The following is a 25,795-nucleotide window of genomic DNA, read 5'->3' as shown; positions in this document are numbered from 1 at the left end:
TTGGCGAGAAACTGCTTTTGTTACTCCCAATGAGGTCATCTCCAGGCTTGTATATTTCATACAGGAAGCAGGTTCTCATTTATCCAGGTCAAGGTACTCTAGATGGATTTGTGTCCTCTTCAAGCCGGCCAACTACGTAGTCGTCACATTGAACCAAACTTGTTTGGCATTATTGGGGGAAGTTCGTCTGTTCTCAGTGTCAGAACATACCACAACTTTTATCGGCATGCAGGTCCCTCAATACAATGACCATGGAATACGTCAAGGCAAATGGTCCAAGTACACCTTTGGGATGAACTGGAGTGCCAGTTGGGAGTCGGACCTTTTCGTCCAACATCATTACCTAAGTCTGAAGTCAAATCTACCCCACATACTCATACCTTCAAATTAAAAGTTGGGTACATGGCCATTGGTGGTGTTGTGATAAACTGAAAGAGAGCAATGGCCACCACTCTACAGTTCTCAGGATAGTGTTTACCTAGAGCTGGGGTCTCCAACCTTTCTAAACAAAGGGCCAGTTTACTGTCCTTCAGACTTTAGCGGGGCTGGATTGTGGTCAGCGAGAGTAGAAAATGCCCCCAGCATCAGTGGGAGTTACCCACGTCTTGGTGGTTATGGTAAAAAAAATTCCATAGTCACTATGGTCAGTAGGCAGAGGAAAAGTGCCCCATCATTGGTATTAGTGGGAGGAATAGTGCCCCATCATTGGTATTAGTGGGAGGAATAGTGCCCCATCATTGGTATTAGTGGGAGGAATAGTGCCCCATCATTGGTATCAGTGGGAAGAATAGTGCCCCATCATTGGTGTCAGTGGGATGAATAGTGCCCCATCATTGGTATCAGTGGGATGAATAGTGCCCCATCATTGGTATCAGTGGGAGGAATAGTGCCCCATCATTGGTATCAGTGGGAGGAATAGTGCCCCATCATTGGTGTCAGTGGGAGGAATAGTGCCCCATCATTGGTGTCAGTGGGAGGAATAGTGCCCCATCATTGGTGTCAGTGGGAGGAATAGTGTCCCATCATTGGTGTCAGTGGGAGGAATAGTGTCCCATCATTGGTGTCAGTGGGAGGAATAGTGCCCCATCATTGGTGTCAGTGGGAGGAATAGTGCCCCATCATTGGTGTCAGTGGGAGGAACAGTGCCCATCATTGGTGTCAGTGGGAGGAACAGTGCCCATCATTGGTGTCAGTGGGAGGAATAGTGCCCCATCATTGGTGTCAGTGGGAGAAAGTATGTCACACTGTTGATGTCAGTGAAAGGAATAGTGCCTTGGTGTCAGTAGGAGGTATAGTGCCCCAAGGCCGGGACAAAGGCAAGCAAAGGGCCATATCCGAACCACAGTCCACTGTTTGGAGACCACTGACATGTCAAGCTGAAGAACCAGCATTTGTCAAGGTGACCTGCATGTCCCTATCTATCCTTGTCACCTTGAGACCAGGCCAGACTAAGCCCATGCTCAGTAACTCCAATACAGGTGATGACATGATCCCGGGACACAACCCAGGACACGGAATCATCAGGACAGAGTACCTAGATGCAGGACTGTCCCAGCAAATCTGGGACCTTTGTCATCTATGTCTATTCTTTATTGTGGCATGCCAAGCTGATCGATGCCTCATCACTCCGGGCTGACACACACACACACACACACGTTCGTTCTACACATTAGACACATAGACAGGTACTGATGTGTGTGGGAGGGTGTGGGAGGACAAAGTTGTTCCTCTGCCTCGGCCCACCCGCAGCCTTCATCAATCTCTGATCCCACCATATTGAAGGTAAAAACGAGAGCAATAGTAAATTTAAAAGTTTTTCACGCCTGAGAATTTTTTTGTATTTTTTTTTTTTTTTTTAAATTCCAGTGGGCTGCCCGTTGTGAATAGCAAAACAATCTGATTTTACTAACAAAAAGATATATTGGCATATTTGTGAATTGAGCCTCGAAAAGTAACAATGAGATTTAACCCAAGCCAAGCAGAATGTCCATTAGGTGTGTATTGCCTCTCACAGAGATCAGTGCCCCCTCCTGGCAATGCCTTTTATCTGCTTTATGAATGGCGCCATCTTTGTTCAGGCATCTTTCAGGGTCACCGTCTACCTGCAAGTAATTCTCGTGGCCACCTTGGTTTATGACTGAAATATTTATTTGGCCCTTGGAGCTCTATTTCATCCTCTGATACCAACAATTGGGCATAATCCTTCCCAATGACACCAATGATGGGGAACTATTCCTCCCACTGACACCAATGATAGGGCACTATTCCTTCCACTGATAACAATGATGGGGAACTATTCCTCCCACTGATACCAATGATGGGACACTATTCCTCCCACTGATACCAATGATGGGGCACTATTCCTCCCACTAATACCAATGATGGGGCACTATTCCTCCCACTGATACCAATGATGGGACACTATTCCTCCCACTGACACCAATGATGGGACACTATTCCTCCCACTGATACCAATGATGGGACACTATTCCTCCCACTGATACCAATGATAGGGCACTATTCCTCCCACTGACTCCAATGATGGGGCACTATTCCTCCACTGACACCAATGATGGGGCACTATTCCTCCACTGACACCAATGATGGGGCACTATTCCTCCCACTGTCACCAATGATGGGGCACTATTCCTCCCACTGTCACCAATGATGGGGCACTATTCCTCCCACTGATACCAATGATGGGGCACTATTCCTCCACTAATACCAATGATGGGGCACTATTCCTCCCACTGTCACCAATGATGGGACACTATTCCTCCCACTGACACCAATGATGGGGCACTATTCCTCCCACTGACTCCAATGATGGGGCACTATTCCTCCCACTGACACCAATGATGGGGCACTATTCCTCCCACTGATTCCAATGATGAGGCACTATTCCTCCCACTGATTCCAATGATGGGGCACTATTCCTCCCACTGATTCCAATGATGGGGCACTATTCCTCCCACTGACACCAATGATGAGGCACTATTCCTCCCACTGACACCAATGATGGGGCACTATTCCTCCCACTGATACCAATGATGGGGCACTATTCCTCCCACTGATTCCAATGATGAGGCACTATTCCTCCCACTGACACCAATGATGGGGCACTATTCCTCCCACTGATACCAATGATGGGGCACTATTCCTCCCACTGATTCCAATGATGAGGCACTATTCCTCCCACTGACACCAATGATGGGGCATTGTTTTTTTCCCCACTGACATCAGGACCTTTTCTATTCCCAGTGGCCACAGTCTGTCCCCCCTAAAGTCTGAAGGACAGGAAACTGGCCCTTTGCCTAGAAAGTTTGGAGACCCCTGCCCTATATTACAGCCAGGATACATTGTTTCTTATGTACATTTCAGTATGTATTCCTAACTCAAAAATCCCCTTCTATTGCCCTCAGCCTCCTCCAAATCTCCAGCAAGAAACCATTTCGTAGCAAAAAGATTACGGGGCCATTAAGTATTGGATGTGATTGGATTATCTTTGGGGAAGAAGGATATTTAGTGTCCATTCACACCAAAGCAGTAAGTGTCATTACTCTCTGCTGGCTTGTTCCTCTGCTATCAGCATGACTCACGTCTAACAAGTTTTCCTGACACCAAGAGAAAGATGGTGACAGGGGAGGGACTTCCAGATGATTGACAGCCTCAGTTCTGTTCCTGTGAGCTGTGTGAATGGGGGCGTGTCCCTTTCCTCCAATCAGCTCTCAGAGCTCTCCTTACTGATGTCACTTCAGATCTCCGCCCCATGCTTTCCAGAGCTGAGAGATCCTGTGTAAATTCTGCGCTTTATATGGATGTAAGGGAAAAATGAATATAGGTAAACAGGTACAACTTATGTAGGAGGATTTGTTTCATCTCTGTGTATCACCTGATACTAGTCACTTCACAGGGTATATAAAAGGCAGGAGGTGAGGAGGAGATACGACACCACCTTAAATGCACTCTGAAGAGTGATTCAAAAGCAGACAGCTCTTCAGAGACTAAAGCAAGTGCGAATGAGCGCCAAGAATACATAAGAAGTGCCAAAAACACAAATGGGGGGAAAAAAATGGGAAAAAGAAATACAATATGAAACATAACATGAGTCAACACTAAACTAATCTAAAACTGTAAGAAAAAAAATTGGCTACATATACACTTTAACATATAGGCTGGTATTATATTTTATATTCTATTTTATGTATTTATTATATTTTATATATTATATTTTATATTATATTTTATGTATTTAGTGCATTTATTTCATATTATATTTTATTTTATTTTTGATATAAAATAAATACAGTAAATACATAAAATATAATATCAAATACAATATTATATTTGATATATTTATTATATTTTATATTATATTTGATCTATTTACTGTATTTATTTTATATTGCATTTTATTTATCTTATAAAATATCTCAAATAAATAGATAAAATAATACATTTTATCTATTTACTGTATTTTAAATTATAATTTATGTAATATGATTTTATATTTATCTTTTTACTGTATTTATTTAAAATTCTAGTTTATTTTATTTAATGTTTTATTTATTATTATTTTTATTTATTTTTATATTTTATCTATGTACTGTGTTTTTTTATGTTATATTTTATATTATATACATTTTATATTATATTTTATATTATATACATTTTATATTATATTTTATATTATATACATTTTATATTATATTTTATATTATATACATTTTATATTATATTTTATATTATATACATTTTATAATATATTTTATATTATATACATTTTATAATATATTTTATATTATATACATATTATATTATATTTTGCAATATAGCTAAAGAGCAACTCCACTTTATGTTGAGAAAAACATCCCCCCTCTGGGTGATCTATGTACATTGCAGGGATTTTAACAAACTTTGTTGCAGATTCATTCTTTTTGTTATTCTGAAGAAATCGCTGTTTCTCTGTCCATGTGCAGAGTGAATGGGAGTGACTTTATAATGATCAATCAGGTGCTTCACCTGCGTGTTCTAGTGAGGAAAGTGGCAGGGTCTGCATCCCTTTAGACATGATTTCCCTATGGGAGTATCTCACCAGAAATGAAATTTTTTTTTTTTTTTGCAGGGGATGCCCAAATTCCGACTTGTATCTTATTGCAGAGTACTGGGAAAATCAGCGAGCCAATCACACAAGCAGGAAATGACATTTCTAGGGGGCGCTCTCTACACCATCTGTGTACAGAATGCCTCCAAGCTGTTGTATTGAATTTACAGAAAACGACAGCGCTGCAGATTGTAAACGCTATAAGTTTCCCGTAAACCAATTAATTTACACGTATTGGGATTTTTTTTTCAGCAAAGACACGGAGCAGAATACATTTTGGCCGAAATTTATAACAAAATTTTTTTTTTTTTTTTTTTTTAATTTTTTTACTGAACATGTTTTAATAGCAAAAAGTCAAAAATTGGCAGTCCTATTATTTATTTATTTTTTTAGCGCAAAAAATAAAATGATCAAATACCACTGAAAAAAAAAGCTCTATTTGTGGGGGGAAAAAAAGGACATAAATTTAATTTGGGTGCAGCGTTGCATGACCGCGCAGTTGTCAGGATTTAACCCCTTCCTGACCAGGCCATTTTGTGCGCTGCGTTACTTTAACTGACAATTGCACGGTCATGCAAATGCAAATTAAATTTATGTCCCCCTTCCCCCCCCCCCCCCCCGTCGAACTGAGCTTTCTTTCGGTGGTATTTGATCGCTTCTGTGTTTTGTTTTTTTTTTGTTTTTTGTTTTTTTTGTGCTATAAACAAAAAGACTGACAATTTTGAGAAAAAACTGTATTTTTGATTTTTTGCTATTAAACATGTCCAATATTTTTATATACTAGTAATGGCGGTGATCAGCGACTTATAGCGGGACTGCGGTGGGCATTCTGACACTGGTGGGAACTAACTGCCACTGACATCCCCAGTGACACCAATACAGTGATCGGTGCTAATAAAAAGCACTGACACTGTACTAATGACACTGGGCAGGAAGGGGTTAACATCTGGGCCGATCAAAGGGTTAACTGTGTGCTGTGTTTTACAGTGTCGGCACACTGCTTTGTATTGCTCGTCTCTACAAAGCAGTGTGCAGGAGCTGACAGGGGAGCGATGTGTATTGTTGACATACAGACCTCTGCCCCGTCAGGGATACTTGGCAATCACTGGGTGCCAGCGGGGGAATCACCGGCCGGGACCCGGTGATTGACAGCTGAAGCCGCCAATGAAATGCAAAATCACGATTTTGCGCAGCCCTATAACAGTATTTCTCCTATAGGGTGGTCGGAAAGCGGTGAAAGTAACGCAGAGCCGTATTGCAAAAAAATGGCCGGGGGGGGAGGGGGTAAAGCCTCTGGAGGGCAAGCGGGTAAGGAGAATGTGGTTACTAGATCTTCTTCCTTCTTCTTCCTCCTTCCTCCTCCTTCTTCCTCCTTTCTTCTTCTTTCCTTCTTCTTTTCTCCTTTCTTCTTCTTTCCTTCTTCTTTCCTTCTCCTTCCTTCCTTCTTCTTTCCTCCTTCCTTCCTTCTTCTTCTTCTTCTTCTTTCCTTCTCCTTCCTTCCTTCTTCTTTCCTCCTTCCTCCTTCCTTCTTCTCTTCTTCCTTCCTCCTTCCTTCTTCTCTTCTTCCTTCTTCTCTTCTTCCTTCTTCTCTTCTTCCTTCCTTCTTCTTTCCTCCTTCCTTCTTCTTCTTTCCTTCTTCCTTCCTTCTTTCCTTCTTCCTTCCTTCTTTCCTTCTTCCTTCCTTCTTTCCTTCCTCCTTTCTTCTTCTTCTTTCCTTCTTTCCTTCTGTCCTTCTTCTTTCCTGCTTCCTCCTTCCTTCTTCTTTCCTCCTTCCTTCTTCTTCCTTCCTTCCTTCCTTCCTTCTTCTTCCTTCCTTCTTCCTTCCTTCTTCTCTTCTTCTCTTCTTCCTTCCTTCTTCTCTTCTTCCTTCCTTCTTCTCTTCTTCCTTCCTTCTTCTTTCCTCCTTCCTTCCTTCTTCTTTCCTCCTTCCTTCTTCTTCTTTCCTCCTTCCTTCTTCTTCTTTCCTCCTTCCTTCTTCTTCTTTTTCTTCTTTTTCTTCTCCTCCTTCTTTTTCTTCTTTTTCTTCTTTTTTTCTCCTCCTTCTTTTTCTTCTTTTTCTTCTTTTTCTTCTTTTTTTCTCCTCCTTCTTTTTCTTCTTTTTCTTCTTTTTTTCTCCTCCTTCTTTTTCTTCTTTTTCTTCTTTTTTTTCTCCTCCTTCTTTTTCTTCTTTTTCTTCTTTTTTTCTCCTCCTTCTTTTTCTTCTTTTTCTTCTTTTTCTTCTTTTTTTCTCCTCCTTCTTTTTCTTCTTTTTTTCTCCTCCTTCTTTTTCTTCTTTTTTTTCTCCTCCTTCTTTTTCTTCTTTTTTTTCTCCTCCTTCTTTTTCTTCTTTTTTTCTCCTCCTTCTTTTTCTTCTTTTTTTCTCCTCCTTCTTTTTCTTCTTTTTTTCTCCTCCTTCTTTTTCTTCTTTTTTTCTCCTCCTTCTTTTTCTTCTTTTTCTTCTTTTTCTTCTTTTTTTCTCCTCCTTCTTTTTCTTCTTTTTCTTCTTTTTCTTCTTTTTTTCTCCTCCTTCTTTTTCTTCTTTTTCTTCTTTTTCTTCTTTTTTTCTCCTCCTTCTTTTTCTTCTTTTTTTCTCCTCCTTCTTTTTCTTCTTTTTCTTCTTTTTTTTCTCCTCCTTCTTTTTCTTCTTTTCTTCTTTTTTTCTCCTCCTTCTTTTTCTTCTTTTTCTTCTTTTTTTCTCCTCCTTCTTTTTCTTCTTTTTTTCTCCTCCTTCTTTTTCTTCTTTTTTTCTCCTCCTTCTTTTTCTTCTTTTTTTCTCCTCCTTCTTTTTCTTCTTTTTTTCTCCTCCTTCTTTTTCTTCTTTTTTTCTCCTCCTTCTTTTTCTTCTTTTTTTTCTCCTCCTTCTTTTTCTTCTTTTTTTTCTCCTCCTTCTTTTTCTTCTTTTTTTTCTCCTCCTTCTTTTTCTTCTTTTTCTTCTTTTTCTTCTTTTTTTCTCCTCCTTCTTTTTCTTCTTTTTTTTCTCCTCCTTTTTCTTCTTTTTTTTCTCCTCCTTTTTCTTCTTTTTTTTCTCCTTCTTCTTTTTCTTCTTTTTCTTCTTCTTTTCTCCTCCTTCTTCTTCTTCTTTTCTCCTCCTTCTTCTTCTTCTTTTCTCCTCCTTCTTCTTCTTCTTTTCTCCTCCTTCTTCTTCTTCTTCTTTTCTCCTCCTTCTTCTTCTTCTTCTTTTCTCCTCCTTCTTCTTCTTCTTCTTTTCTCCTCCTTCTTCTTCTTCTTCTTTTCTCCTCCTTCTTCTTCTTCTTCTTTTCTCCTCCTTCTTCTTCTTCTTCTTTTCTCCTCCTTCTTCTTCTTCTTCTTTTCTCCTCCTCCTTCTTCTTCTTCTTCTTCTTCTTTTCTCCTCCTTCTTCTTCTTCTTCTTCTTTTCTCCTCCTTCTTCTTCTTCTTCTTCTTCTTTTCTCCTCCTTCTTCTTCTTCTTCTTCTTCTTTTCTCCTCCTTCTTCTTCTTCTTCTTCTTCTTTTCTCCTCCTTCTTCTTCTTCTTCTTTTCTCCTCCTTCTTCTTCTTCTTCTTTTCTCCTCCTTCTTCTTCTTCTTCTTTTCTCCTCCTTCTTCTTCTTCTTCTTTTCTCCTCCTTCTTCTTCTTCTTCTTCTTCTTTTCTCCTCCTTCTTCTTCTTCTTCTTTTCTCCTCCTTCTTCTTCTTCTTCTTCTTTTCTCCTCCTCCTTCTTCTCCTTCTTTCCTCCTTCCTCCTTCTTCTTCTTTCCTCCTTCCTCCTTCTTCTTCTTTCCTCCTTCCTCCTTCTTTCTTCCATTTATTTTGTATTTATTTTTAGATGTTTTTGATAAAGACTCAGTGAATGCTTTTAATATGAGCAACACGAAAGCTTGTAATTAAAAAAACAAACCAAACCAGTATGAGTGGGATCCATTGGACGCACATTTGCATGTTGTATGGTACAGCTTCCAATTAGATTGGATGTGCGTCCTCACCTATGTAGAAATGAAGTCGTTCATTATCAAGGCATCCTAATGAGGTCTAATGAAGCCATGTGTTGTTACAGCTTTGAATGGGTGGGAAAAAAAACTGTTTAGCATACTTATCTGTTTGTAAATGAGGTGGAAACAAAATGTCCCTGATAGAAGAGGCTGCCATGTTTGTAGCATCCTCGGTGTTGTAGCCGTGATCACCGGTTCCAGCCCCCCCTTCTGCTCACACTTAACAAAACAAAACAAAAAGCAGAAAAGATAAACTAAAACTCAGCTTTTGCAGCAAAAATCACCTTCTCACAGTAACTCCTTTCCGCCGCTAGATGGCGCCAGTCTCCAAGCTTGAATGATTTATCTCACTTCCTATGAGCCCAGGCTGTGACGGACCCGCCCCCCATCCTGGGCTCAGAATGCTTGAGGGGTGCGAGAGGCTGCAGGACCAGGCTCACTGGAATGTGCAATCTCATGCATCCCAAATCCAAGATGGCGGCACTGGGGACGAATTGGCTGCAGGAGGATATCGCTGGACCCACCCCCCCCATCACTTTAGAGTGGGTCCTTCACATCTGATGCCCTCCAATCCCATGAGGGTGCCCCATCACATAGGAGTTGCCCCATCATATCAGAAGCCCCCTCTTTTATCAGAGGTCCCCCTTCACATTAGAGTACCCCATCACATCTGACTCCCCCCCCCCCCCCCCCCCCCCCTTCCCATGAGGGTCCCCCATCACATAGGAGTCACCTCATCACATTGGAAGCCCCCCTCTTTTATCAGTGGTCCCCCTTCACATTAGAGTACCCCATCACATCTGACTCCCCCCCCCCCCCCCCCTTCCCATGAGGGTCCCCCATCACATAGGAGTCACCTCATCACATTGGAAGCCCCCCTCTTTTATCAGTGGTCCCCCTTCACATTAGAGTACCCCATCACATCTGACTCCCTCCCCCCCCCTCATCCCATGAGGGTCCCCCATCACATAGAAGTCACCCCATCATATCGGAAGCCCCCCTCTTTTATCAGAGGTCCCCCTTCACATTAGAGTACCCCATCACATTTGACTCCTCCCCACCCCATGAGGGTCCCCCATCACATAAATCACCTCATCATATTAGGGACCCCCCACCCCATCCTATCAGACTTGTCTGTCATGTCAAAGGGCCCCCGATCACAGCAGAGTCCCCCCCTTCATGTCATAGTTCCCACAGTACAACAAAGTACCCCCATCAAATCACAAGCCCCCCATCTCATGAGTTCCCCATCATATCAGAAGCCCCCCTCCACCATCCCATCAGAGTACCCCAATTATATAGGAGTTCCCCATCACATCAGAGGTCCGTCCGCCCCCCCCCCCCCCATCACATCAGAGGCCTCTCATCATATCACAGAATTTCCTAATCACATTACAGTTCTTTCATAACATCAGAGCCCTTCTATCATGTCAACAGGCCCAAATCACTTCAGAGTCCCCCCTTCATGTCATAGTCCTCACAATACATCACAGTTCCCCCCATCTCATGGGAACCCCCCCATCACATAAGTCACCCCATCATATATTAGAAGCCTTGCTCTTTCATCAGATGTCCCATCACTTCAGAGTACCCCCACAGATCATAGTCCCCCCCCCCCCCCCCATCACATCAGAGTTCCACCTTAATGTTAAATCCTCCCATCAAGTCACAAGCCCCATCCCATAAGAGTCCCACCTTCACATAAGAATCACATCATATCAGAAGCCTCACTCTTTCATCACATGTCTAATCACATTAGAATCCTTTCATAACATGAGTCCCTTCTATCACATCAAAGGGCCCCATCACATTAGAGTCCCACCTTCATGTCAAGTCCCCCTATCAAGTCACAAGCCCCCCCCATCCTATCAGAGCCCCACCTTCCATAAGAGTCATCCCATTATATCAGAAGCCCTCCTCTTTTATCAGAGGTCTCCCAGTCACATCAGAGTCCCTCCTTCACACCAGAGCCCCACCCCCCATCCCATTAGACTCCTCTGTCATGTCAAAGGGCCCCCATCACATCAGAGTCCCCCCTTGAGGTCAGAGTCTCCTCATCACATCAAAGTCCCCCCATCAAGTCACAAGCCCCTCCCCCACAAACCCAACAGAGTCCCCTAATCACATTAGAATCCTTTCGATATAAAAGTCCCTCTACCATGTCAAAGGACCCCCATCACATTAGAGTCCCACCTTCATGTCAAGTCCCCCATCAAGTCACAAGCCCCCCCATCCCATCAGAGCCTCGCCTTCACATAAGAGTAACCCCATCATATCAGAAGCCACCCTCTTTTATCAGAGATCCCCCAATTACATCAAAAGCCCCTCATCCTATGAGTCCCCCAAGTACATAAGAGGCCCCCATCATATCGCAGCCCCCCCCATCCCATTATAGTCTAACCAACACAAAGGGGTCACCCCATCATATTAGGAGCCCCCCTGTTTCATCAAAGGTCCCTCAATCACACCAGAGAACCCCCTTCAGAGTCCCCTCATCAAATCATAGTCCCTCATAACATTAGAGTTCCTCCATTGCATAAGAGATCCCCTCGTCGCATCGTTTCCCCATCAAGGCACAGGCCCCCCCCCCATCCCATCAGAGTCCCACCATCACGTAACAGTCTCCCATCACGTCAGAAGTCCCCATCCCATCAGAGGCCCCCCATCACATAGTCCCCTCCTCACACCAGAGTCCCTCCATCACATATTCCTCTCATAACATTAGAAGCCCCCAACCTTCCCATCAGAGCCCCCCTCCCATACAGTACCCATCACAAAGTGATAATATTCGACCTGGAGAAGAAAGACTAGTAACATTCAAATATGCCCACATTTGCAGTTTCACAGCTCTGCAATTTAAAAAAAAAAAATCCCTCCGGTCACCTGCTCCATCTAGTGGCCACAGTGCAGTATTTTCCTGATTTGTTCTATTTTGCATGAATGAATAACGTTCGACCTGGACAGAAAATAGCCCCAAAAATATTTGATTTTGCACCCATTCACACAGAACGAACATACATGTAGCTTTGCAGGACACCCCTATGTGTGCTTTGTGCATTTCTCTCAGATCTCTGTAGTCATCTAGTGTGCAAATTGTGACTTTTTTGTATTATCCATCCAGCACCTTCATCTTTCTTGCCTGATCTCAATGGAGACACTGTGTATAATTTTGGTGATGATGGCCATTTCTTTTCCTGGAACACAGACCAGTCACTGCTGCTCTCTCTGCTTGTGCAGGGTGCCTGGTCTTGGCTCCGCCCCCCCCCCTGTAGTTTTCTGTAGTGGGTGGAGCCTGCTGGGGCTTGCAAGTACATTTGCATGCAGCTTCCTGTAACACAGACCAGCCACTGCTGCTCTCTCTGCTTGTGCACGGGGACTGGTCTTGGCTCCACCCCCTCTTGTAGTTTTCTGTAGTGGGTGGGGCCTGCTGGGGCTTGCAAGTACATTTGCATGCAGCTTCCTGTAACACAGACCAGCCACTGCTGCTCTCTCTGCTTGTGCACGGGGACTGGTCTTGGCTCCACCCCCTCTTGTAGTTTTCTGTAGTGGGTGGGGCCTGCTGGGGCTTGCAAGTACATTTGCATGCAGCTTCCTGTAACACAGACCAGTCACTGCTGCTCTCTCTGCTTGTGCACGGTGCCTGGTCTTGGCTCCGCCCTCTCCTGTAGTTTTCTGTAGTGGGTGGAGCCTGCTGGGGCTTGCAAGTACATTTTGCGTGCAGCTTCCTGTACTAAAGTCCACCCACTGCTGCTCTTGGTCCTTGCACAGGGTGACTAGTCTTGGCTCCGCCCCTCCTGTATTTTTTTTCTGTAGTGGGTGGAGCCTGCTGGGACTTTCATGTGCATGCAGCTTCCTGTAATAAAGACCGCTCACTGCTGCTCTCAGTCCTGAAGCAGGGTGACTGGTCTTGTCTCCGCCCCCTCCTGTAGATTGCTGTAGTGGGTGGAGCCTGCTGGGCCCCTCCCACAGCTCTGCTCTGCACAGGCTATGTACAGCACAGTGATGATGTAACTGCTACTTTTACAAGGTAATATCTGAGTTTGCAAAGGCATTTGGTGCACACAAAGTGGATTTATATATATTGAGGAATAAATCTAGCTTTTAAAAAAAAAATGCATTGCGGTGCGATACTGCAACCAATTTGCTGGCTTGCAAACACTGCCCTTCTGTATCAGAGCCTGAACTGTACTCTGTCCGGATGATCTGCGAGAGGTCAGAGCCTATTGGGAAGCGGGCTGTGTGAGGGTTTTATCACGCTGGAGGAAAACGCTACGTTATGTGAAGGAAGGAAACATAGGGAGGGGGAAACAATAGTTAGGGAGAGACGTTTAATAAAATAGCGAGTTCCTGCTGCCTTCCTCTCCTCCCCCCATGTTTTCTCCCAGCGATTGAAATATCCCTCCAGCCGCTCGGCGAGAACGCAGGACCAGCGATCAGGAGACGCATCCAGAGATCACGAGCGTCCCTTCCTCTCCGCATCTGAATTCAGCTCATGTCTGCGCTCCATCCGCGGCCTGCGTCTACAGGAGACGGCAAAGGATCGCTCATTGGAGGATGGATACAAAGTAACACCACGGAAGGATAACGGGAGGACCCATCAGACACCGAGAGATCCACCGTTCCCCTACACGCCATCTGCTCAATTCCTTCCTCTTCCTTGTCGTGCGGATCTATCCATCCATCCATCCATCTATCTATCTATCACCCCAGGTGCTGCAGTGGGGGGGATGTCAGTATAGACAGCTGCCCCCCCTGTACAATCCTTCGTTGGGAATCTGTATTTTTGAAAGTTTGGAAGAAAAAAAATATAGGAGTTGTGTGAGGACCCCGGAATTCCAGGAGAGCGCAGATTGGACTTTATAGGGGTCTCCCGGGATGGATAAAATGCTGATAAGTCTCTCACGGGGCAAAGGTAAGAGAGAACTCTCCATAGAAGGAAAGAATCGTTCTGTTTTATACAGAGGCTTCTTGTATGAGCCATCTACCTACCTACCCATCTGTCTACCCATCTGTCTACCCATCTATCTACCTACCTACCCATCTACCTACCTACCCATCTGTCTACCCATCTGTCTACCTACCTACCCATCTACCTACCTACCCATCTATCTACCCATCTATCTATCTACCCATCTATCCATCTATGTACCCTTCTATCTACCCACCTACCCATCTATGTACCCATCTATCCATCTATCTACCCATCTATCTACCTACCTACCATCTATCTATCTACCCATCTATCCACCCATCTATCTATCTACCTACCCATCTATCTACCAACCTACCCATCTACCTACCTACCCATCTATCTACCTACCTACCCATCTATCTACCTACCTACCCATCTATCTACCTACCTACCCATCTATCTACCTACCTACCCATCTATCTACCAACCTACCCATCTATCTACCAACCTACCCACCCATCTATCTACCAACCTACCCACCCATCTATCTACCAACCTACCCACCCATCTATCTACCAACCTACCCACCCATCTATCTACCAACCTACCCATCTATCTATCTACCAACCTACCCATCTATCTATCTACCAACCTACCCATCTATCTACCAACCTACCCATCTATCTACCAACCTACCCATCTATCTATCTACCAACCTACCCATCTATCTATCTACCAACCTACCCATCTATCTATCTACCAACCTACCCATCTATCTATCTACCAACCTACCCATCTATCTACCAACCTACCCATCTATCTACCAACCTACCCATCTATCTACCAACCTACCCATCTATCTACCAACCTACCCATCTATCTACCAACCTACCCATCTATCTACCAACCTACCCATCTATCCATCTATCTATCTATCAATCTTTATCAATCTTTCAACTTTCTTTCAATCTGTGTTTATTTCTCAATTAAGAAAGTTAACTGATAGAAAGATTGATAAAGATGAAAAAAATAGATGAATAGATAAATGGGGAGATAACAGAAAAAATAATAGATAGATAAATGGATGGATGGATGGATAGATGGATCTGCAGTGATAAGGAAGAGGGCGTGTACGGGAATAGTGGATCTCTTGGTGTCTGATGGGTCCTCCCGTTTTATAGATGGCTACATAGATAGAATGATGGATGGATGGATACTGGTAAATGATTATCTATCTATCTATCTATCTATCTATCTATCTATCTATCTATCTATCTATCTATCTGTATCAATTTCTTAATAAAGAAAATTAACTGATAGATTGATACAAAAAGATGATAGCTAGATAGATTTAAATGATTATAATCTATCTATTTGTTATCTTTATCAATCTTTCTATTAGTTAACTTTCTTAATTGAGAAATTGATACAGGTAAAAAAAAGTTAAATGATAGAGATTGATAGAGATAAAAAAAAAAAAATCTATCTATCTATCTTTATCTGTATCAATCTTTCTATCACTTAACTTTTATCAAGATAAAATTAAATGATAGATAATCATTTACATGGATGGATAGATAGACAGAATGATGGATGGATAGATACTGTTAAATGATAATCTGTTGATCTATCTATTGATCTTTATCTGTATCAATATTTCTATCTCTATCTATCTATCTATCTATCTATCTATCATCTATCTATTATCTATCTATCTATTATCTATCTATCTATTATCTATCTATCTATCTATCTATTATCTATCTATCAATTTCTTAATAAAGAAAATTAACTGGTAGATTGATACAAAAAAATTATAGCTAGATAGATTTAAATGATTATAATCTATTTTTTATCTTTATCAATCTTTCTATCAGTTAACTTTCTTAATTGAGAAATTGATACAGATAAAAAAGTTAAATGATAGAAAGATTGATAGAGATAAAAAATATCTATCTCTATCTATCCATCCATCCATCTATCATTCCTTCTATCGTTTAATTTTCTTTTTATCAGTATAAATTTCTTGATAAAGAAAGTTAAGTGATAGAAAGATTGATACAGATAAATATAGATAGATAGACAGAATGATGAATAGATAGGTAATCATTTAACAATATCTATCCATCCATATATCCATCATTCTGTCTATCTTTCTATCTATCGTTATCTGTATCAATCTTTCTATCACTTAACTTTCTTTATCAAGAAATTTATACTGATAAAAAGAAAATTAAATGATAGAGATAGATTATCTATCTATTATCTATCTATCTATCTATTATCTATCTATCTATCTATCTATTATCTATCTATCTATTATCTATCTATCTATCTATCTATTATCTATCTATCTATCTATTATCTATCTATCTATTATCTATCTATCTATCTATCTATCTATTATCTATCTATCTATTATCTATCTATCTATTATCTATCTATCTATCTATCTATTATCTATCTATCTATCTATCTATCTATTATCTATCTATCTATCTATCTATCTATTATCTATCTATTATCTATCTATCTATCTATTATCTATCTATCTATCTATCTATCTATTATCTATCTATCTATTTATCTATCATCTATCTATCTATTATCTATCTATCTATTATCTATCTATTATCTATCTATCTATCTATCTATTATCTATCTATTATCTATCTATCTATCTATCTATCTATCTATCTATCCATCCATTTTTCTATTTTATATCTGTCTATATCAATGTCTCAATGTATAAAGTTAACTGACAGAACGATTGATACAAATGAAAAAAAATGACATAACAAAAAAGTAAGAGTGATGCAGATAAAAAAGTATTGATAGATTAAAAATAGAAAGAAAGCACATTTAGAAATAGATGATCATTTAACAGTATCTATCTGTATTAATTAGGATTGGATGGATGGACGGATAGTTGAGTGATAATGTCTCTTTTGTTTGTACATCTTCATTACGTATGATATATTGGTAATATCTGGATCCCTCAGTAGTATAGATGGTGACATAATAAGAGGCGAATATCACGATGTAAAGCTGCAGTTTCTTCTGCTTCTATGTTGTCTTCCCTGTTCCTCCGCCATCAACATGCGTATGACATTTTTTAATAAAACTTTTCTGCTTTCATTACTGTAATGTACAGCGCTGAGCAAACTGTTGGCACTTTATAAATACTGTATAATAATAATAATTACCTTATTTTATACCCAGTAATGTCATCACTGGGCCTCTGTGTTTCTCTATGAAATGCAGGCAGATCATAGCTGGTGGGAGGGACTGGAAGGGGGCTGCACGTGGCTTCCTGAAAAAAAACCCAAAGCAAATCACAGCACCCTGACTTTGATTCAAGCCGTGGGCTGGCTCTTGGGAGGAGTAATGCAAATAAACCTCTGTGGGCGGGGTCAGTATGGATGGGTGAGCGTTCCTAGGCGAGGTATATTGTGTGCAGTCTGCCTTGGGTAACGCCCACATGTGATGCTGAACACTCCATGATTGGAAGGAGTGGGCCAAGGACAGTCAGGGGAACCCCTGACACAGATTTCTGGTCTCAGGGATCCCCTGCTGACTCTGCGTACAACTCCTGATATACTAGTGTGATGGTGAGTGGGAGTAATGCTCCTGACCAGGGGCGGACTGACAACTCATGGGGCCCCCGGGCAATAGGGGATCTGGGGCCCCTGTGTCCTTGCCCAAACTCAAAAAAGCCTATGAAAAAGGTACCAGGGGCATCTCATGGGGCCCCCTACTGACCCCGGGCCCTCGGGCAGTGCCCGAGTTTCCAAATGGTCAGTCCACCCCTGCGATCATGTGATCACTGATTGGCCAATCAGTGATCACATAAAGAGTAGTAAGCAAGATGTCACTTCCTGACATGATTGCTTACTATCAGGGGCGGACTGACAACTCATGGGGCCCCCAGGCAATAGGGGATCATGGGGCCCCTGTGTTCTTGCCCAAACTAAAAAAAGCCTATGAAAAAGGTACCAGGGGCATCTCATGGGGCCCCCTACTGACCCCGGGCCCTCGGGCAGTGCCTGAGTTTCCAAATGGTCAGTCCACCCCTGATCTAGTGTGATGGTGAGCGGGATTAATGCTCCTTACACTTGTGGTCATTGAGAAGAATTACTCCCTAAAGCAGGAAAACCTCATTCGTTCTGTAATCCGATGGTGCCACCAATGATTTCCAAAATCGGTCGTTTTTCACGAATTTTTCAGCATGCCCAATAAACGAAATGGGGAGGAATCCCGAAAATCGTCCGGTGCCATTGCCCCAACAGAGCGAAAATTGTCCGGTGCCATTGCCCCACCAACAGAGCGAATATCGTCCGGTGCCATTGATCCACTAACAGAGCGAAAATTGTCCGGTGCCATTAACCCACTAACAGCGAAAATCGTCCGGTGCCATTACCCCAACAGAGCGAAATTTGGCCGGTGCCATTGCCCCACCAACAGAGCGAAAATCGTCCGGTGCCATTGCCCCACCAACAGAGCTTAAATCGTCCGGTGCCATTGCCCCACCAACAGAGCGAAAATCGTCCGGTGCCATTGCCCCACCAACAGAGCGAAAATCGTCCGGTGCCATTGCCCCACCAACAGAGCGAAAATCGTCCGGTGCCATTGCCCCACCAACAGAGCGAAAATTGTCCGGTGCCATTGATCCACTAACAGAGCGAAAATCGTCCTGTGCCATTACCCCAACAGAGCGAAAATTGGCCGGTGCCATTGCCCCCACTAACAGAGCGAATATCGTCCGGTGCCATTGCCCCCACTAACAGAGCGAATATCGTCCGGTGCCATTGCCCCAATAACAGAGCGAATATCGTCCGGTGCCATTGCCCCAATAACAGAGCGAAAATCGTCCAGTACCATTGCCCCCACTAACAGAGCGAAAATCGTCCGGTGCCATTGCCCCACTAACAGGGAAAATCGGCTGGGGCCATTGCCCACTAACAGCGAAAATCCGCCGGTGCCATTGCCCCACTAACAGCGAAAATCGTCCGGTGCCATTGCCCCACTAACAGAGCGAAAATCAGCCAATTTATTCCGATTTTCAAACGATTTTTCGAATCCCCTAGCAACCTCTGGAGGAACCCTGGTTGAGAAACTGGGCTCTGGGGTGTCTGCTGTCAGTAAATATCTAGTGTTGGGGGGTTTTGTGTCCTCTTCAGGCCTAAAACGATTTTTTAAACGTGTGCCAGAAAATGCAAAAACGTCTCTGGCAGTGAAATCCGTTTTTGAGAATTCGTTTTGCTTATTTGAATTCGACCGAATTCCAAATGTTGGACAGATTTGAGACGATTTCTAACGGATTCGATAATCATTCTAACGTTACAATCTATTTGTGTTTTTGAAGGTACCGCAGCGCAGCTCACAATTTTTTTTAAAGTATTTTAGTCTTTTCTAATCCATTCTATTCTTTTCTAATATTTTATATTCTATTCTAATGTATTCTATTCAAAATTTGAATTTCGGAAGGCATTTATATACTTTCTCATTTATTCTATTCTTTTCTATTCTATTTTTTTTTTCTATTCTAATTGATTCTTTTCTATTCCTCTATTTTCTGTTCTATTTTGATCTGTTTTACTCTGTTATTTTCTACTGTATTCTGTTCTATTCTTTTTTCTTCTATTCTATTTTCTATACTATTCTGTTCTTTTCTATTCCTTTATTTTCTGTTCTATTTTGATCTGTTTTTCTCTATTATTTTCTACTGTGTTCTGTTATATTCTATTATTTTCTATTCCATTTTCTATACTATTCTGTTCTTTTCTATTCCTTTTTATTTTCTGTTCTATTTTGCTCTGTTTTAATTTTATTTTTAATTTTATTTTCTACTGTATTCTGTTCTATTCTTTTATTTTATTTTCTATACTGGTTTTTTTCTTCTATTTTATTATTTTCTATTCCTTTTTATTTTCTGTTCTATGTTGCTCTTTTACTCTGTTATTTTCTACTGTGTTCTGTTCTATTCTTTTATTTTCTGTTCTATTCTTTTTTCTTCTATTCTATTTTCTATACTATTCTATTCCTTTATTTTCTGTTCTATTTTGATCTGTTTTGCTGTTATTTTCTACTGTATTCTATTCTATTTTCTATACTATTCTTTTCTATTCCTTTTTTATTTTCTGTTTTATTTTGCTCTGTTTTCATTTATTTTTAATTTTATTTTCTACTGTATTCTGTTCTATTTTTATTTTATTTATTTTCTATACTGTTTTTTTTCTTCTATTTTATTCTTTTCTAGTCTATTCTTTTCTATTCCTTTATTTTCTGTTCTATGTTGCTCTTTTACTCTGTTATTTTCTACTGTATTCTGCTCTATTCTTTTATTTTCTGTTTTTTTCTTCTATTTTCTATACTATTCTATTCCTTTATTTTCTGTTCTATTTTGATCTGTTTTACTGTTATTTTCTACTGTATTCTATTCTATTTTCTATACTACTCTATTCTATTTTCTATTCCTTTTTTTATTTTCTGTTCTATTTTGCTCTGTTTTAATTTATTTTTAATTTTATTTGCTACTGTATTCTGTTCTATTCTTTTATTTTATTTATTTTCTATTCTGTTTTTTTTTCTTCTATTTTATTCTTTTCTAGTCTATATTCGTTTCTATTCTTTTATTTTCTGTTGTATTTTGCTCTTTTACTCTATTATTTTCTATTCTAATCTTTTTTTCTTCTATTCTTTTCTATTCTATTTTCTATACTATTTTTATTTTCTATTCCTTTATTTTCTGTTCTATGTTAATCTGTTTTACTGTATTTATTTTCTACTGTATTCTGTTCTATACTATTATTTTCTATTCTTTTCTATTCCTTTATTTTCTGTTCTATGTTGATCTGTTTACTCTATTATTTTCTACTGTATTCTGTTCTGTTCTTTTATTCTCTATTCTTTTTTTTCTCCTATTTTCTTCTTTTCCTTTCTATTCTTTTCTATTCCTTTATTTTCTGTTCTATTTTGCTCTGTTTTACTCTATTATTTCCTGCTGTATTCAGTTCTATTCTTTTATTTTCTGTTCTTTTTTCTTCTATTCTATTCTTTTCTATTCTATTTTCTATACTATTCTATTCTTTTATATTCCTTTATTTTCTGTTCTATTTTGCTCTTATTTTCTGCTGTATTCTGTTCTATTCTTTTCTATTCTGTTATTTTTTTCTTCTATTCTATTATTTTCTATACTATTCGATTCTATTTTTTGTGCCTTTATTTTCTGTTCTATTTTATTCTATTCTTCAAATTCAAATTGCTTTCCGAATTAGAATTTTGCTTTCAAATATGTTTTCGAATTCAAAATTATTCGAATTTCGTTTCATTATTTCAGATTTGTTTAAATTCGTTACTATTGTAATCGGGAATTCGGATACATCTAAATAATGGAAAAATCGTCCGAATTTCAATTCGGAACGCAACAAACCGCACGTCTAGTCAAGGTAACAAAGCATTTGTTTCGCGCTCAGTGCGTTCCCGCTTCGAACGTTCACCGGGATTTCTATTTTTACTGACCTTGTAAGACTGACTGACGCTGGAATTTTAACCGTTTCAAAGACCTCATTGGCGCATTTCCAATCCAACGACCATCGAATGAGCATCCAGGGACAGACCGTTCCGGAAGAGTTCCGGCATTTGTCAGCATTTTTTCTGGTATAAATTCTTCGATGACAAATCTGGCCGGAATGAAGTGTAGGAGTTAGGCTTCCTTCACACTAGTGCATTGTGGGAACGCACGCAAAACTGCAACAGAAATGCACGGCCCCCACTGCAGGCGCAAAGACTTAACGGCACCCCCCCCCGCGTATTTTGCAAACGCATACGTGTTCACGTGCGCCAAAACACACGGTACTGCAATACCAGGCATTTTGGCGCAAAGCAATTTTGAAAATGGTTTAAGTACTTTTTTTTTGTGTTTCTCACGCATAGGGCTGCCTTAAATACGACGCAAAGGAAAATCGCAAAGAAAGCGCAGGCACTGCATGATGTGAATGGAGTCTAAGCCCGGGTTCACGCCAATGCGGTGCGGGAAACGCTGCGAATCCTGTGCAGTCGCATCGCGTTCATGCCATCTGGTGCGGGTGTCTATGATAAATTGACACGCTGAAACAGAACGCACAACGCAATGCGATTGCAAGAAATGCGATTTCTTGTTTCTCACCCCATGCGATGCAATTCAGGTGCAGATTCGAGCCATTCAAAATGTATGCGATGTGATTTGAACTGTACAAAATGTACGGCTCAAATCGCACCGTGCAGACCGTTGCATGTAATTTGCACATGAATGCGGCACTCAAGTCACATCAAAGTAATGCAGGATCCCTGCATAGGATTGATCGGCTTCCATTAAAATACATGGGCTGCGACTTGTCATGCGACTTTGTGTCCAATGCGATTTCCACTGCGACTTTACATTGCTACTTTAATGCAGCTTTGGATAGGAACGACTTAGATGTGACTTTGGCTGTTGACGTTGACCGTTGCACAATTGTCGCATGATGCGACTTTTGAGGGTTTACATTGCAGTCTATGTCGCTCAAGTCACATTAAAATAATGCAGGAACCTTGTATAGGATTGATCGGCTTCCATTGCAATATATGGGCTGCGACTTGTCATGCGACTTTGTGTCCAATGCGATTTCCACTGCGACATTACATTGCTACTTTGATGCAGCTTTGGATAGGAGTGACTCAGATGTGACTTTTGGCTTTGACTGTCACACAACTGTCACATTGATGACATTAAGATGCGACTTTTGAGGGTTTACATTGCAGTCTATGGCACTCAAGTCACAGCAAAGTAGTGCAATGCCTAGGATTGAACGGTTTCCATTGCAATACATGGGCTGCGTATTGTTATGCAACTTTATGTCCAATGCGATTTCCTCTGCGACTCTACATTGCTACTTTAATGCAGCTTTGGATAGGAACGACTTAGATGTGACTTTGGCTGTTGACTTTTGGCTTTGACTGTTGCACAACTGTCGCATGATGCGACTTTTGTGGGTTTACATTGCAGTCTACGTTGCTCAAGTCATATCAAAGTAATGCAGGAACCTTGTATAGGAGTGATTGGCTTCCATTGCAATACATGGGCTGCGACTTGTCATGCGACTTTGTGTCCAATGCGATTTCCACTGCGACTTTACATTGCTACTTTGATGCAGCTTTGGATAGGAATGACTTAGATGTGACTTTGGCTTTGACTGTTGTACAACTGTCGCATGATGCGACTTTTGAGGGTTTTCATTGGTCTATGGCGCTCAAGTCACATCAAAGTAGTGCAGGAACCCTGCATAGGATTGATCGGCTTCCGTTGAAATACATGGGCTGCGAGCAGGGGCGGACTGACAACTCATGGGGCCCCCAGGCAATAGGGGATCATGGGGCCCCTGTGTCCTTGCCCAAACTCAAAAAAGCCTATGAAAAAGGTACCAGGGGCAACTCATGGGGCCCCCTACTGACCCCGGGCCCTTGGGCAGTGCCCAAGTTTCCAAATGGTCAGTCCGCCCCTGGAACAGAGCCTAAGAGTCGGTTCACACCATAGAAATGCGTTCCGGATGCATTGCTGCATGCACGTTTTTTGACGTATTACATTGCGTTTTTAATGCGTTTCTGACGCATTCCTGTGTGGTTTTTTTATTTCCAGTTCCTTTTTTTTTTTACCTTTTTCTTCAATCTAATAGGGGCATGTGCATTTTCAGAGCGTTTTTGGTGCATTTTTTGTGTTTTACAGTGTTCTAGTACAGTTCTGTTCTGGAAAAATGCCACCTGTTCTACTTTTTTTTTTTTTTTTTTTTTCTGCAAACGGACTGCACTGGAACTGCAAGCACTGATTTGAACTATGACACTGACAACCATATCAACTACTTTCTGTGCATTTTGGATGCAGAAAAAAAGCAACTGAAACGCATGGAGTGTGAACTGGCCCTCAATGCAAATTTGAAATCGCTTGAAGTAGCAGATCAGTGCGATTTGTACCTCCGATTTTACTGCAGCTGGCTACTTCATTTAACAGCAGTCAATGCAAGTTGCATTGAAGTCGTAAAAAAAATAGTTCGGGAACTATTTTTGAAATCGTGCTTCTTCAGTTCGCACTGATTAGGACAGTGCCATAGATTACATTAGATTTGACTTTAGGTGCGATTTGTAAATTGCATTTCCTACCTGAAGTCGCACCGGTGTGAACCAGGACATATATAGGCAGCAATACCTTTAAAAAAAATAGCTTTTGCCTTTTATTGCTGCATGTTAGTGGGCAGATTACCTGCAGCCTTTTTGCAGCCACTTCCTGTCTGCGTGCGCTTCAGTAGCACCTAAGCATCATTGCTCAGGACCAGCCCTGTATATATTCATTTCCTGGGCCCTACAGCGTCAGCAGTTGTTATGGTGCAGGCGGCTGTCTTGTGACCGATGACATTGTGCAACTCTGCTGCCACCTCCCTATCGACTGATTACACTGCTCAACCCTGCTGCCAGGTTCCTGACAACCGATGATGCTGTGCAACCCTGCTGGTAGCTTCCTAGCAACAGATATCACTGTGTGACCCTGCTGTCAGCATCCTAGCAACTGATATCATTGTGTGACCCTACTGTTAGCTTCGTAGCAACAGATATCACTGTGACCCTGCTGCCAGCATCCTAGCAACTGATATCACTGTGTGACTCTGCTGCCAGCTTTGTAGCAACTGATATCACTGCGTGACCCTGCTGCCAGCTTCCCAGCAACAGATATCACTGCGTGACCCTGCTGGCAGCTTCCCAGCAATAGATATCACTGTGTGACCCTGCTGCCAGTCTCCTAGAACTCAGTGACACTGTGCGACCCTGCTGGTAGCTTCCCTGCAACTGATGACACGGTGCAACCCTGCTACTAGCTTCCTAGGAACCAGTGGTGCTGTGCAACCCTGTTGTCAGCTTTCCAGCAAAAAATGATCCTGTGCTACCCTGCTGCCAGCTTCCTAGCAACTGATGCCACTGTCGGCTTGCCAGCAGCTTCCGAGCAACTGACGATGGTGTGTAATTCTACCGCCAGCTTCCTAGCAACTCATGATCCTGTGCGACCCTGCCACCAGCTTCCCAGCAACTGGTGACAGTGTGGTACCTTGCCGCCAGTTTCTTAGCAACCCATGACACTGTGTGACCCTGCCGACAGCTTCCTAGCAACCCATGATGCCGCATGTCCTTGCTGCCAGCTCCCTAGCAACCAATAACGCTGTGCAACTCTGCTTTTCTAGCTACCAATGATACTGCGAAACCCTGACACCTGTCTCCTAGTACCCAGAGACAATGTACGACCCTGCTGTCAGCTTTCTAGCAACCAATGACTTTCCTGCTGAAAACCTCCTAGCAACCCGTCACGCCATACGTCCTTGCTGCCAGCTCCCTAGCAACCAATAATGCTGTACATCTCTGCTTCCAGTTTCCTAGCTACTGATGCTGCGAAACACTTCACCAGTTTCCTAGCACCCCGGGACAATGTACGTCTCTGCTGTCAGCTTTCTAGGAACCAATGATGCTGTGTGGCCCTGCTGCCAGCTTCCTAGCAACCCTGCTGCCAGCTTCCTAGCAACCCAGCTTCCTAATGATTGATGGTGCTGTCTGACCCTGCTTCCAGTATCCTGGCAAATAAACAGGAGATAAAGGCAAATAAAGAAATGTCCACTAGTGGTGGCTTTGCCCCTACAGTGTATCAGAGCATGGGATGGAGAAATAATTCGGCAAGGATCCAGCCTATGTTGGCGCCATATGTAGTCTATAACCAATCGATCTCCATATCTATGAGCTCTACATTTGTTTCGTGAGGCCGTGGTACGTTCTATCCTGGCGATGGGAAGACGCAATGATATA

At 41.7% G+C, this 25,795-nt stretch overlaps 1 protein-coding gene across 3 annotated transcripts in view; it reads left to right on the top strand.

The window, feature by feature from the left end:
* Positions 1–25,795, top strand: part of NHSL2 (NHS like 2) — a 157,845-nt gene that overhangs the window by 40,431 nt on the left and 91,619 nt on the right. The window contains exon 1 of one of the 3 annotated variants that reach the window (XM_089654081.1): positions 13,399–13,939. The exons of the other annotated variants lie outside the window; for them this stretch is intronic. Within the exon in view, the coding sequence (XP_089510207.1) occupies positions 13,903–13,939 (37 nt within the window). The 5' untranslated portion in view covers positions 13,399–13,902. Of the gene's footprint in view, positions 1–13,398; positions 13,940–25,795 lie in introns of those variants that run through there. 3 annotated transcript variants of the gene reach the window in all.

Source organism: Staurois parvus, unplaced genomic scaffold (genome assembly GCF_062004578.1).
Source record: "Staurois parvus isolate SC_StPar_1 unplaced genomic scaffold, SC_StPar_1.0 ptg000739l, whole genome shotgun sequence".
Classification (NCBI taxonomy): Eukaryota; Metazoa; Chordata; class Amphibia; order Anura; family Ranidae; genus Staurois; species Staurois parvus.
Note: the sequence above shows the minus strand (reverse complement) of the source record. Positions and strands in the feature narration are given on the sequence as shown.